General features: G+C 32.9%; 1 protein-coding gene across 2 annotated transcripts in view; it reads right to left on the bottom strand.

Annotated features, from left to right (window-relative positions):
• Positions 1 to 15,201, bottom strand: part of LOC145286230 (protein unc-80 homolog) — a 542,234-nt gene that overhangs the window by 99,073 nt on the left and 427,960 nt on the right. For both annotated transcript variants that reach the window (XM_080135050.1, XM_080135051.1), the window contains 4 exons: positions 6,561 to 6,600; positions 4,414 to 4,469; positions 3,085 to 3,267; positions 1,178 to 1,301 (listed from right to left, as the gene is read on the bottom strand). In XM_080135050.1, coding sequence (XP_079991176.1) covers positions 1,178 to 1,301; positions 3,085 to 3,267; positions 4,414 to 4,469; positions 6,561 to 6,600 — 403 coding nt within the window. The remainder of the gene's footprint in view (positions 1 to 1,177; positions 1,302 to 3,084; positions 3,268 to 4,413; positions 4,470 to 6,560; positions 6,601 to 15,201) is intronic.

Raw genomic sequence — 15,201 nt, 5'->3', positions numbered from 1 at the left:
CAAAAGAGTATATATTTAAAAAATATATGTACTACTGATATATATGGTAAAGTAAAGGCGCAGAGGTCTAGAAAGAAAATGTTTATGACAATGATTTCATGCAGACTGATGAAATAATAATACTCCATTTGTCATAAAGCTGTCTGATAATTTTGAAATTATTCAATGGATTGACAAAATTCGGTAAATAACCAGTTCTTGAAAGTGTGAAATTTGCAATTTACTGTGTGCATTAAACTGTTATTCAGTCAATTAATGGTTAAAGTTGGAAATGTTCAAAAGATGAATTATATTGTACAATACAAAATTTTTTTTTTTTTTTTTTTTTTTTTTAGCAAAGCAAATTTTTCTTATGAACAATTATCTTTATAATTTATATGTGGAGCAAAGATTTCTTTCAATTTCAACATAAAATTCAGTGGCTATTTTCTTTCTAGGTCGTTATGTTTACATATATATATATATATATATATATATATATATATATATATATATATAATCAGTAATATGACAAAACAGCTATATTCCAAATTCCAAACTATTATTCATGTTACCATTTAATTCTTTCAACATGCCAAACGTCCACTTTTTTTGACAGCACCTGTTTTGTATCACAGAACATTTTGACATGTTGAAAGAAATAAATGTTAAGATGAATAACATCTTCGAATTTGGAATATACCTGTTTTGTCATCTATTTGTATATGTTCTGTAGTTAAATTTAAAATACATTGAGTTTCATAAATAAAAAGATTGGTATAGATAAAGGGTAAAATATAATTGAAAAAGCATATATATATATTATCTTTGTACAAATACAATTTTTTTTATTACATATATTATATATATATAACCAGAAGAAATTTATATATATATATATATATATATATATATATATATATATACATATACATATTACCTTTGTACTAATACAATTTTTTTTTATTACATATATTATATATATATATATATATACCATCTTTGTACAAACACAAGTTTTCTGTGGTTTCTAAAAGCTGATGCAATACAAGACATTTGGCTAGGTAACAAAAAAAAAAACTATCCAAAAGAAAAACAGTTAAGTATTTTATAGTTTGGGCTGACTTTAACATTCAGATTTAAAAAAAGACAATTTTTTGTTCAATGAAATATTATTAAAAAGAAAATAGGTTCTCACCTCGTCTTCCATAGCCCGTCCTTATGCAGAGAGGTAATATAAAATCAACAAGCATATTGAGACAATTTTCAATTGACGGAAATACAGAAACTCCACCACAAATCTGTTCTAATGAAAATTGTACCTAAAAAAGTAAATAACAAAGAAACAAACAAATAATAATAATAATAATAGTAGTAGTAGTAGTAGTAGTAGTAGTAGTAGTAGCAGTAGAAACATTAGAAACATTTTGAAAAACTTTGAAAATGCATAAAAGAGACATTGAAATCAAATGAAGTCTTGCCACTGTAGATGTTTGTTAGAGCTGAAAAAGAAAAAAAGATCACCACAGTGCAATTAAAGTGAACAACCAATTTTTCTATAATTTAGATCAACTTTACTTAACAGTTTAATGAACACAGGAACATAATGTAGGGCAAGTTGATTTGTCAGGCAGGTTTTAGCTATAGAAAGAGAATTGTTTTCTAGAGTGCTATCTGATCCTGCTAAGCCATGGCAAGAGAGGAGAAGTTTGTTTTTGTATGAAAAACATTTGATAGGATTTAGCCTAAAGGTCTATTTCACAAGATGAAATGTCTTCTCAACCATCAAATTCTTTCTCTCATATAAGTTTATACAAGTAATCATTGAAGCTCAAAGTATCAATGCTGGCATGCCTTAAGGATTTATCTTATGCCCAACTCTTTCCCTTATTTTCATCAATGATCTGAATTACATTTTGAGTTCATCATTGGCATATACACAGATGACACTACCTTCTATGACAACACTTCAAAGGCCAATAACGATCAAGATTTCTCTGTCTCTCTCCTCCGACCTTAAGCACATGGTGCAATGGAACAAAAGGTGGTTGATTACTTTAATGCATCCAAAACAAAGCTTCTATCTTTTCACCCCCAATGCTCTGATCTCCACTTGACCCGAATTGATATGAATGGCTCTCGTCTCAAAGAAGCACCTTGCTTCGACAAGCTTCTGGGACTGACCTTCACTCCTAACCCAAAAATGAAGACTTACACCAAATCTGTTGCCAAGGATGCTGGAGAAATGGTTACATTATTCTACTGCATCAGAAGGAATTTCACACCCAATACAATCCTCTATCTGTACGAGAGTCAAATGTATCGTAAAATGGAGTACTGTTGCCACATCTGTGAAGAAGCTGCTAGGATCCCTATCCTGCCTTGACGAAGTTCAAAACCGGCTTTGAAACTTAGAGTTGCCTTTTTCTCTTCCCTGCAACTTCTTTCTCATATAAAAAAAATGTTGCAAGCCTGTCTCTGCTCTATTGTAATTTTCATGACAAGTGCTAATTTGAGGCTCAATCTATGATCCTCCCTGCAAAACTTTCACAAAAAGTATTCATCTAGCTACAACCACTATCAATAATTTCACCCACTCTTTATCTGTGCATAAATCTGAATGCAAATTCCATGAACAAAGCTTCTTTTTAAGAACTGTGCACCTATGATACTCTGTTCCATTGGCTTGCTTTCCAACTGACTACAGCATGCTCATCTTCAAGTCCAATGTAAACAAGTTCTTGTTCATTCCCTCCCTCCTTAAATAATCAAATTCTACCCAATTTCCACCGCTAACGATCACTATGCTGTTATCTCAGTGACTACCATGCACTCATTAACCCAGATCCTTGAGTGGCCTTTGGACCTTGATAAGTCGCCTTGTAAGAAAAAAAAAAAAAATCTGAAAAAAGCATTTCAAAGTAAATACTATTCTGTAGAGTTTTAAAATTAAACTGGAATTACATAGGACTTTTCTTTGGTATACACTGGCAATAATTCTGCTAAACAGAAAGCAAAAATGAAAAAGACAAACTTATTTAACATAACTTATTTTTTTTGCAGAAGTAATTAAAGAATTAAATGAGAAAAAAACAAGAGGTTTACCCCCAAGACTTGTATCTGCATTGCAACGAGTTTGATAACAGCGGAACAGAAAATGGAGGGAGCCGGTAAGGAGGTTTGACTTTGATCACTTTTATGGCTTCCATAGAATGTCGGCCCAAGGTGGTCCTGATTGGTACCAGTGCTTCCGGATAAGATCAAACCAATCAATACACTGATGAGTGTCTGCAAAAGAAGAAAAGAAAATTAGTTATCTGATTCAAAAGTTTTCTTTTTTTTTTTTTTTTATTATTTATTCTCTAAGCAAAGAACACGATACCCACTCTAGTCAGGTAATCTATGATTTTCCCTGCATTATCAAAGGTGAATTTAATTTACTAAAACCTTTTCTTTTATTCTATTTTTTATTTACATGTTAACGAAAACAATTCCAAAAAGTTGTTTTGAATATTAGAAATGGAATTTGTCTTCCTCTTTTAAAAATCTCACATATAAAGTTACCTTGTGAGATTTTAAAAGTTAGACCCAAGAAGCATTTAAACAGATGTATCAAATTTTGTTTCTGACTAGCCAATTTTCATTATTTTTTTTTTTACTGCCATACTATTTATTGTCATCATAACATACTTTGCTACAGTTTATTTTTTTTTTAATGATGTGGTTCTGACTGGGTAACTAGTAATATGGAAATGTTTTTAAACTACAGCTGACTAATTAAAATCAACAAGGGATATAACTCAGAATCTTAATTAAAGAATACAGTAAGAGTTGTCTCTCTTACAATTAAACTTTTATTTCTTTTTCTGTATAGGTTTTAAAAATGTACAAATAAAAATTAAAATCTAATGATTGTTTTATTTTATGGCATATCAATATTTTTCACATTATTTCATGCCAAATCCGGTCATTTTGGTGACAGGTTTTATGTTTCAAATTCTTTACATTTGTTTTACAGCATATCAACTCTTTTTGGGTTATTTAATGCCAAATCTAGTAATTTTAGTAAAAGTATTTATGCTTCACGTTTTTTTGTATCTTTAGATATTTATTTATGGTATTTGGTTTGATTGCTTTGTAGAGGAAAATTGTTGTTTTTGGTTTTGGCTTTGCAGAACATGATTGAATTTTGCAAAGGAAAGGAAAAAAACAATAGCATCAATGTTTAGTAAGTCAGGAAGTCAATATCTTCAGACAGCCTGATCTGGTAGTACCAGTAATTAAAAACTAACATGACTTCATTGCATTTTGAGCAATGCCAGGTAAATATGGTTAGTTGAAAATTAAAAAAGATATGATGATCAGCGTTCAGATAACTTATGAGGTAATCACCTGAAATTGAGCAGCTCCGATGACGATACAAAAAAAACTTACCTTGAGGTGAGTGAGATGAGCAATGAAATTATGTTTTCGTAAAGTCAGGTAGACACCTACAATTGAAAAGCGAGAGCAAATATCGATATTAATGTAAACGAATAATATATTTTTCCACCCTATATATATTTATTAATCAACCGCACATGCAAAAACACACAAGTCACAACTCCCAAAACAATATCTCAAAAAGCAAAATCACATTTCTGTTCAAAATTCGGCTCTAAACGAAAAAAAGATGAAATGCTAAAATAAGAAGTCAGATAAACTGTACATCCACAGGTTAAGTAACAGTTCACTATCAAAAACAAATTCACTCCGGAGATCCAATGGCTACGCAAACACATGTTGTGCAGCATGTTTTGCTGATGCATATGAATAACAGGTATTTCAGTTGTTAGATACTTGGCCAAGAGAAAAGGAGTAGGCACAGAGCTGAAAATATCTCTGGCCAGAGTCAGACCACCCAAGAGATATTCTCTTTGTTTGAAGAAAATTATAAGATCTTCACTGAGTGAGAAGAATTCTGTCGGGATTATCTTTGTGAGAGAAACAATGCCCATGGTTATCTATGTGTGAGCCCAGAATTGCAGACTGGTGGATGTTTTCAGTGGTCAACTTCTGAACAATGACCACTAACAAAAGGCCGGAGCCAATCAATGGTCAAAGATTTCAGATGAAAATGAGCTGCCCCCTTCCCCAGAGAAGGGAGGGAGGAAAAGAGAGTGGAAGTTGAACGTTTGAAGTAGACAGTTGATTTTCCTGAGAGTTACTGAGTAGTTTTGATGAATGTGCTTCTCCGAACTGCCTGAGTGCCTGTGAGACTCTCAGTAAAAAATCGCATTAATGGATCATGTGTTTTAGTTTAGTCAGGTAGTGGTCTGATGCTGCAAGTCTGTCATTCAACTAAATAGACGGGTACCATTTTTAATCATCAAAATAAACATCTATTATTTGCTTATAAGATGGATTTCTGGTTTTACTTGGTATGAGGACTTGTTATTGACTGGATCAATTCATGAACAATTTTGGCTTGTAAACAATTGATAGAATGATCACAGCAGCAGAGTGAACGAATGCACAGTTATATAAATCAGAATTTCAATATTCCCTCACAGAAGATGCAACAAAACGGAAGCAGATAGTTAGTGACAATACTTAGACTCTGTTACCTTTGCCTCCTGGTATGAGGAAAACAATACTTACGATTAACTCACACATATTCACACACTTTACTCACACACAAGCTCATGCCAACTCATACTGACTAAACAAAACAAGCAAATATATATACACACACACATTTTCTTACAAATTTACAAAACCTACAGCTGAAATATTTTGATAAATTCAATCTTTTATTATTTTTTATTTTGTTTCTTAGGTATTTTAGTACTTTTCAGATTATTTCATGTCAAATCTGAGCATTTTGATGAAAGTTTAATCTTTTATTTTTTAGATGAGGATTGATAACTTGTATTATTCAGACTACCATTCTCCTCTTGACTGTTAAATTCACAATGTTTCGGCTGATGTAATTTTCAATCCTTTTTTAGGTTCACCTTTTTGTACTTTGAAATCGTTATGTAGAACACAGGAACATATATAGAATTTCAAACTGAACTCCTTATCATAATAATTGATATAGGCATCTAGATCTATCATTATTTCCACGGAAGGTGCCCGACTGAGCTCCAATCTCTGGTTACTTCTTGTAAGAAATTCACAGCAAGAACTTGTCCTTCTACCACCCTCCTCCCTGCAAATTTCTTTTATTTTTCTGTGTTCCTAGTATCAAGTAGAATTTCCATAAACAGGGATTCTTCACAAAAGCTTCACATTTGTGGTATATATAGCCACAGCACTGCTTCCCTGCAGATTATAACATGATGGCCTTGAAGTTCAACATCAACAGATTTCTGTTATGAATCATCCTCACAAGTGTTCGAACTTGGTCTATTCCATCAATCATTCTAAATCTGCTCATATTATTCTTCATCTCTCAACTGACAAACATTCCATCTCATTAACCTTTAGCCTCAAATGGCTTTTTACCTTGATAAATGGTAACCCATCTGAATTGTTTTTTTAATTTTCGTTTTTAAAATTTGTAAAAATAAAATTTAAAAAAAAATCAATTCCCAAACCTTTCAACAAATTAGCAGCAGCCTCCCAGTCAACTTGTCTCTGAAAATATAAAAATTAATAATGAAAACAACTGAAGATTCATTTCACAAAAACTGATTATGACGACTACCAAAAAGTAATAAAAAAAAAAAAATTATGTAAGTAGGAGATGCTGATATTTTGTCTATTTTTTTTTTACAATTAAAAACATTAAAACATTTTTTTTAATTAGCATAAAAGAATATTAAGTCATAAAATGAAATAACATAATATATAATATATATTAAATTACCTACTAGACATCATCGTCCAGCGTATTCAATCTCTCTGTACTAGTGTTTGTCAAGATAACCTGACATGAGGATACTTCATTCTATAAGTAAACCCTGACTAAATATTCAAAATAACATAATATTTTAAGTCCAAATAAGGTGCCATCAATATGGCCCATCAAATGGTGCACCTTCACCAAGTGATGTTACCTTAAGTAACAGCACTAAATTGGATACTCTACCAGACCAGACAAATTCTTGTCCTTGTATCTATTAAGATCAAGAGATCACAAGAATGATGTACTATAACAGAGTTTACTGGTCAAATGTGGATAAGAAAATTAAATTTATTAACTCAACATTTGACAGAACTTTGAATATTCAAACATCTATGCATTTTATATAAAGATTGTGTAAGCCCCAGGAAGGGGCTCTCTCAGTTTTTTTAGAACTTTGACTAAAGTAAAATGAAACAAAAACACTATACCATGATTCACTAGTCAATTGGGAAGAGGAAAATTAATGTTCTTCATTTCTCTACTAACTCAGCATTTGAGAGTTGTAAGGAAAAACTCAAGACTCAAATATCTGTGCATCTAATATAAAGATCAAGTGTTAGCCCTAGGAAGGGGTCCTGAAATGTGTGTTTGGTTATGGTACTGAAAATCTGGGAATTACCCAGGTGCCTTTAGATGTATTTGGTTAATAATTTATTTCACCAACAACAGTGATAACATTTGCTTGTATTATGTTTGTCTCTTAACCAACAACATGAGAAATAAGCAATGCCATTAAAATGCACACAAGCAACAAAACTTATGCCTGTCTTTTGCCTTTTCTTATCTAGTTGCAGACAGGTTTTCATGGCTTGCATGGATCTACCTTTTTGGCAACTGCTCAAATGTTTGTTCACCATTTAGTTCTATCCATGATACCTCCATCCCTCTCATGAAGTTGGCAAGTTTTCAAGTCCTCCTTGCAGTGTTGCAACCCAGGTCTTGCATGGGCAGTCAATGTGGTTAATTAAAATTTGAATAATAAAAAAAAAAACACTGGATATATGTAGATATGCATACATCTATCATCTAAATAATAAAATGTATCCTGGTTTTTGATCAAAAAATCATTTTCATTCAAAGAGTGTTTTTTAATATTGGGGGGGGGGGGGGGGTATTAAAATTTTATTTATTTTGTGTTCTTAAAACTTTTCAGCCAGTTGATTTGATGGTTCATTTCTCGGAAATGCTATCAATTATTCATATGGAATGGAAACTTGCTATTTACTTGCCTCTACATGAGGGCAAAGTTAGACACAAGGTCGGTGTTTTAATGTGGGAAAAATCTAGCTCCCCAGATGGGTCACTCCAGATTGGAACAAAAATAAGATAAAAATTGCCTCAATCTAGAAGGCCTTGTCCCTTGCTAACCAAGGACAGAATGTAGAATCAGAACAGATACTAAACTTTGTTTCTAGCATGGTATCTTTTTTTTTTTTTTTGGTGAAAACAAAACGTGAGCAAACAGATGAATATTTATGCTATGATGTTCAAAATATATATGTTATTTAGTAGACACACTAATGGGCTGCCAGGTTATTATATTAATAAATTAGAGTAAATGTGGTATTGTGGTGGCTGCAATGATTGTAGGTAAGAATAAGATAAACAGAGTAAAATAAATAGAGGATCACAAACAACACTTTTACTCTCCACACTTTTGGTGGCCTTGTGCCTTTGTTAAATTGTATTTTTATCTTAAATTGAATAATTCAAAGTGACGCTTCAACTCAATTAAAGTAAAAGAAATCCTTTTTGATTGAGTAGTAATTTTTATTTTTGTTCCATCCAGAGTGACTCTTTTTAGGGTGTTGGATATCCACCACATAAAATAAAAAGCAACTTCATTTCTAACTTTGTCTTCATGGGAAAGCAAGTAAATAGGGGCCACAAATTCCTCAAATATCCTAAATTAGGGCTGGATGCAATTAAAGAAAACTTTGCATCAGATCAACCACAATGCATGGGGGAGGGGGGGGGAGGCGAAGCAATCTTTTTTTTTGAAGTAAAGAGAAACAAGTGCTTCAATAAGCTCACTGCACCTTTACCTATTCAATGTAAATACTACCAAACTGCCCAACTAGTAGTAAAATCCCACCCCTTCACTGTAGAGGTCTGGAAGATTTTTCTACTCCACTTTCTTTCCTCAGACTGTATGCCTTTCAAATTCCCTCCGTTTCCCCAATCGTACAAACACACATAAATTTAAATGTAATGTGAACAAACATTTTGCTGCCCAGCACCAAACTAAGACACCCTCCCTCAAAAAAGAAATCTGGCTCCTATCACAATAGCTCCTTATGTTTCAGTGGCAATATGCTTTGTTTAAGAGCAAAAAAAAATTTTTAAATAGAAAAAATTTCCTGAAAAAAAAAAAAAAAAAAAAAAAAAAAAAAAAAAAAAAAATGAAACAACAAAACTGTAAATAAACATTATGCATATCATCCAAAGCAATCCTTAATACGGGCCTGTATAATGTATGCATTTTTTTTTTCATCTAATTAGTGTCATTTAATATAAGAACAACGTCTAAAAAAGTGCATACTGAACATAAAGATTTAAAGACAAACAAATATGCATGAGAAATGTAAGTAAAAAAGACATATTGTTTATCAATATTTTCATTATTCAAATCACTATTCGCATCTTGGTTGTTATTTCCACAATGTTTCAGTTGATATATCTTCTTACCTTCTTCAGACTTACTTTTTCAAACTTAGGAATCTTTATGTCAAACTTGGAAACCTATAAAGAATTTAGAACTAAACTCTTTATTTAATCAATCGAGGTAGTTCTCATTCTGTCAGCCATGACTGGTTAGAAGTGTTAATAATTATGTTATTCTTAGGTAATATTACCTGTAGTAAAGATTAAACCTCCAGATGTTAATTAGCAATTAGTTATATGTATAACTAATTGTAATCAACACCTTTATCCATTGTACCTGGGGTTCATGTGAACAATACTAGTATGAATATTTTGAGTTTTAAACATAATTTTGTTTGGATGTGTAGTACTACTAGTGATATCTATATATATCATATAATATTAGGCTACATTCCAATAAGCAAGATTTTATTTTCAATGGAAAATAGCCTAATATTGTCTATTGAGTTTTATATCTGCTCTGTAGTTATGTAATAGCATTCATCGAGCTTTTATCTTGAAAAGGTTCGTCTATAAAAAAATAGAAAATATATACACAAACGTATTATTTTCCCACATCTCTCTCTCTCTCACTCACTGTGATCACACACTTTTCGAAAAAGTAATTTCCTGAATATCATGAAAACTTTCTTTTTGCTACGGAAACGGTTTGCAGATTCGTTCTTAGCCCACCGAAATCTACAATAAAATATTTCGTTATATATGAACGTGAAATGGACCTTAAAGTAAAATAATACCGGATTTTTTTGAGCAGATTTGCCGTTTAGTTGTACAAATATCCTCAAACCAGGTAATCACTAAAAGGGACTTTTAAAAGTCGTCACCTGTATCGAGCAAAAGTTTAAAACCACCGATTATATGCCAGCCTACGTCATGGTAACATATATTGAGTGAGTTCCTAACAGTATTTTGTATAGTTTTTTTAGTTTAAACTCATTTTCCCCAAATTTCCCCAAACTTAATGTGTTCGATACAGTCTGTCTTGTATTTTTCAGATATACCGATAAACATTGAATGTTTTTGAACCGATTATACATTACATAAAAACTCTAAAATCTTATCCAGTTAGGTAGAACATTTACTTTTCTTGCCTTTGATAACATTTATTTATATATATTTATTTTTTGACAACTTCTTTGTATCTGTGTTTAGTAATACAAACCCTTTTCATTTAATGTAACGTTTAGTTGGCTCGAAAAACAGTGTTTGAAAGCAGTTATTTGAAAGCTACAAATGGTGGTGGACACTGTTGATTACTTTAAGTTAGAGAAAGTGAGTTAAAACTAAAAAGACTATACAAAATATTGTCAGAAACCCACCGATTTTGGCAGCCTATGTCATGGTAACATATATTCGGTGAGTTTCAGACACTGTTTTGTATAGTTTTTAGTTTTCAACTTACTTTCCCAAACTTAACGTATTCAACAGAGTCCGCGACCATTTCTGTTTTTTGAGCCGATTAAACATTTTACATTACATAAAAACACTAAACAATTATCCAATTGGGTAGAAACGTAACTTACCTTTGCTTTCATTTATTTGTTTTTGGACAACTTTTTCGAATCTGTGTATAGTAACCCCCCCTCCCCCCACCATCAACCAAATATTAATTACTAACTCACATTTTTGTAAAACAACAACAAAAAAAAAACATTTAGCGTTTCAACATTTTTGCTACGTTCGGCTCCATCCACTGATTGTTGGTCAAGTCCAAACCATGAATGATTGACAGAAACTCCCGAGGATCCAGATCAAATTCTGCAAGAGTACAATTTTTTTTCATTTTCGCCTTTTTTTTCACTTTTTGCAGTGGATTGCTGTACTAATATAAGAAACATGCATTTTCTCTTTTTATTGAATTTTTCCATTACACCAAATTGAGCCACTGCAACGCGTGGCAGGGTACAGCTAGTATGTATATATATATATTAATGGTGTTCTAATCTATTATTCATAATTATTGATTTTTTGAAGGTTTTAAAGTTACATTGGCTGAAACATAAGAACAACAACCAAGATGAGAATAGTAATCCAAATGATAAATCAGTGTTTTGATCAAAAGATAAAAAAGAGATGACAAGCTTATAGAACTTGTGCTACATTGGGCACACGATATCATTTCATGGGCAAATATTGAAGTAAAGATACAGATTGATGACCAATTAACGAATAATAATGGATATGCAGAGCAGGGACGGTGTGTCTAGAACATGCATGGTGGTCAATGTGGCATATAAAACATTTTATCAACATATACATGATATCTAATCTAATATATAAAATAAGGTCAATCTTTATCATTTTTTTGTTTTCATCAATAGCTTTTTAACTACAAAATCAAGATTTGATTTTGGTTCGCCAATTGTTCTTATGGATTGTGGAAGCATGTGGTTAAAGAATAAAATCTAATTAAATTTAATTCATTTCATAAATTACGTTGTCCATTCAGAATTTTTAAATGGCAGCCATTAAAAGAAAAGAAAAAAAATAGATGTAACTCTGTATTCATCCACATGTAGTTGCTTCCCTTTGATTGTGATAATAATTTGAAAAAACAATGGCATGATTAAAAAGAAAAAAAGAAAAACAAAACAAACTGCAAATATCTATACTACTGAATGATGCCAGGTAGGTAAAGTTAGCAAGCTTTAAATGGAAATCCTAAGGAAGTGGTCCTTAACCCATGGTCGACAAAACCTTAGGTGTTTGGTGATTCTGTCCCAAGGGTTCAGCAAAATCCTCTGAAACACATTATCAATTTTTATTTGCAATCTGTTTACATATGTGTATCAATATTGGATTGGTACATAGACAAAAGTTTTGAACAAAAAGGTTAAATTAAGTAATAAAAATAAATTGTCGGAAGTCAAATAAGAGGTTAGAGCTACGTTGTACAGAAATTTACATCATGGGAGGAAGTTTATGACAGAAGTGAAATTGAGTAGATGTCAGGTTTTGAGGTTGCTACCACTTCCAAGTGGTTGGCCATGTTGGTTTTTGAGAAAAAGGTCTATCTTAGAATCTTATGACTGGGGAAAAAAAAGCCACACATTACTTCAACTCTTGCCATAACATGACTCACACCTCCCTCTTTAGATAGGCAAAATGATTAAGTACCCAAAGTTATGGCTACCATTCAGTCTTGAGAGACAATGGATAAATCCTTTGCAGGTGTAATTATGAAACATGAGTCACGCAATTCTCAACTACACTTCCCCTGAATCAACACATCTATCATCCAGTGGCAAAAAGAAGTCCAAGATGACCAGAAACAATGTCGAGATAAGTGTAAAGCACATACACAGCACCTGGTATTCCCAAATGGTCACCCATTTAGTCTTCACAATATATGGCATAATCATGTTTACACATCAGTTCTCATTAGATCACAGAAGTTAAGCAATGACAGTTTGGAAATATCAGATACTGTATGTAGGGGGATGTTGACACTTTCCTACAAAGAATTGCAAACCCTAACATCATCAGCTCTCCTGACTGGAATATACAAACCACTGGGGATCATTTGTCAATTTGATATTCCCATGAAACTTCCTCCTCCTCATAATCATCTATTATCATCTAATTCCTCTTAGTCCAGAGTCTGAGGTTTTCTGGCAGCCTGAAATATCCGTCTCCAATTTTAGTGGTGTTGAAGATTTATTCCATTCAAATTCTATTGTCAAAAATCTTTGTTTAGCGTGTGCATCAACTTTTTCTTGGGTCATCCCACTTTCCCTGGGCATTTTTTGTATTCAAGAATCATTCCTCTCAACATAGCCAAGCCAACTTAGATGATTGACCACCAGGAACTCATCAAACTTTGGCATATTTAACCTCAGTATCAAAGCTGATATGTCAGATCTGATCGAACCTGAAATTGCATATATATATATTATTCCTTAATTGGAATTTTTTTATTTCGAGATGAGCATTTTTTTATGTTAATTTTATTTTTATTTCGGACTATTAGTCTCATCTTTATTAGTTGTTGTTTTTTTTTTTTTTTTTTTTTTTTTTTTTCATTGGTTCACAACGTTTCGCCCAACTTCCTCTGGCCTTCGTCAGGTGGTAACCGCGACGGATAGGAACTTCGAATCTCCTAACTGCATTCTCAGCCATCACGGGGCCCGTGGCGCAGTTGATAGAGACGTTGAATCTCTGCGGTTCCAGATGAACATTGTCTGAAGATAGCGGTTTCAATCCCACCCAAAGCGTGCCAGAGGTAATTGGTCAAAAATGTGGTGAGACGACGACAACTACGGATGGCAGCCCTTCGGGGCCCGTGGCGCAGTTGATAGAGACGTTGAATCTCTGCGGTTCCAGATGAACATTGTCTGAAGATAGCGGTTTCAATCCCACCCAAAGCGTGCCAGAGGTAATTGGTCAAAAATGTGGTGAGACGACGACAACTACGGATGGCAGTGATGGCTGAGAATGCAGTTAGGAGATTCGAAGTTCCTATCCGTCGCGGTTACCACCTGACGAAGGCCAGAGGAAGTTGGCCGAAACGTTGTGAACCAATAAAAAAAAAAAAAAAAAAAAAAAAACAAACAAACAACAACTAATAAAGATGAGACTAATAGTCCGAAATAAAAATAAAATTAACACTGAAATTGCATATCTGTCTGATCATTACTTTGTCATTACATTGAAGACGGGTAAGTGAGGACTTGGTGAATACTAAGTACTCACCCTTATATAGCATCATGCTCCTAACACAGCTGCTATACATCTTCCTCCTAGTAGTGAGACAGTTGGTTTGGTTTGGTTTGGTTTGGTTGTTTTATTTGCAACATATCAACCCTTTTTGAGTTATTTAATGTTGAATTCAGTCATTTTCGAAAAAGATTTTATGCTTCAAGTTGTTTATATCTTCAAATATTTATTCATGGTGTTTGGTTTGGTTGTTTTGTTTTACAGCATATTAATCCTTTTCGGGTTCAAAATGTTTTTGCTTCAAGTTCTTTATATCTCCAAATATTTATTCAGTGTTTAATTTGGTTGTTTTTTTAGAGGAAAATTATTGGTTTTGTTTTTTACTTTGCAGAACATGATTGAGTTTTGTAAAGTGAAAGGAAAAAATCAATAATATCAATGCCTGGTGAATTCTTAGTCAGGAAGCCAATATTTTCAGACAGCCTAATCTTGTAGCACTAGATATAAGGTTGGCCATCGACTAATTCTTCATCTGACTAGAAAGTGCTAACCTTTATTAGTAATAACTGGTGTGACTGCTTCAGCTCAGTTTATAACTTGACAGAAACACCCTGAGACCTTTAAAAAGTACAAATGGGTCAAACACTTCAAAGAAATTAAAAACATACTGCTATGGTGAAAACTATGTAGGAAAAGAGTTTATATGACTAAAACATGGAAGGAAGGAGGCCTCTTTTGTGCTGGTCAGCAACCTTTCTACAGCTGGTGACCTGAACAAATTATCCAGCTTGCAAACATAAATTTCTTAAGGAGTAGGTAGGCTCTGCCTATCACCCAGTTTTCACACACTTTGTCTATTAGCCATGCACAGAAGTAAAATATCCGAGACTCACCAGAGATATCCCGTGCTTGGCCTTGTTTGCCGAATATGCCAATAAATGTTTTCTTCTCATTCTCAAGTTATCTCCAAGCTAGAACATTTTAACTAGGAATTAAGCCCCCATAAGGGA

Source organism: Euprymna scolopes, chromosome 10 (assembly GCF_053919585.1).
Source record: "Euprymna scolopes isolate OS-2025 chromosome 10, ASM5391958v1, whole genome shotgun sequence".
Taxonomy (NCBI): domain Eukaryota; kingdom Metazoa; phylum Mollusca; class Cephalopoda; order Sepiida; family Sepiolidae; genus Euprymna; species Euprymna scolopes.
This window is presented reverse-complemented; position numbering and strand designations above follow the sequence as displayed.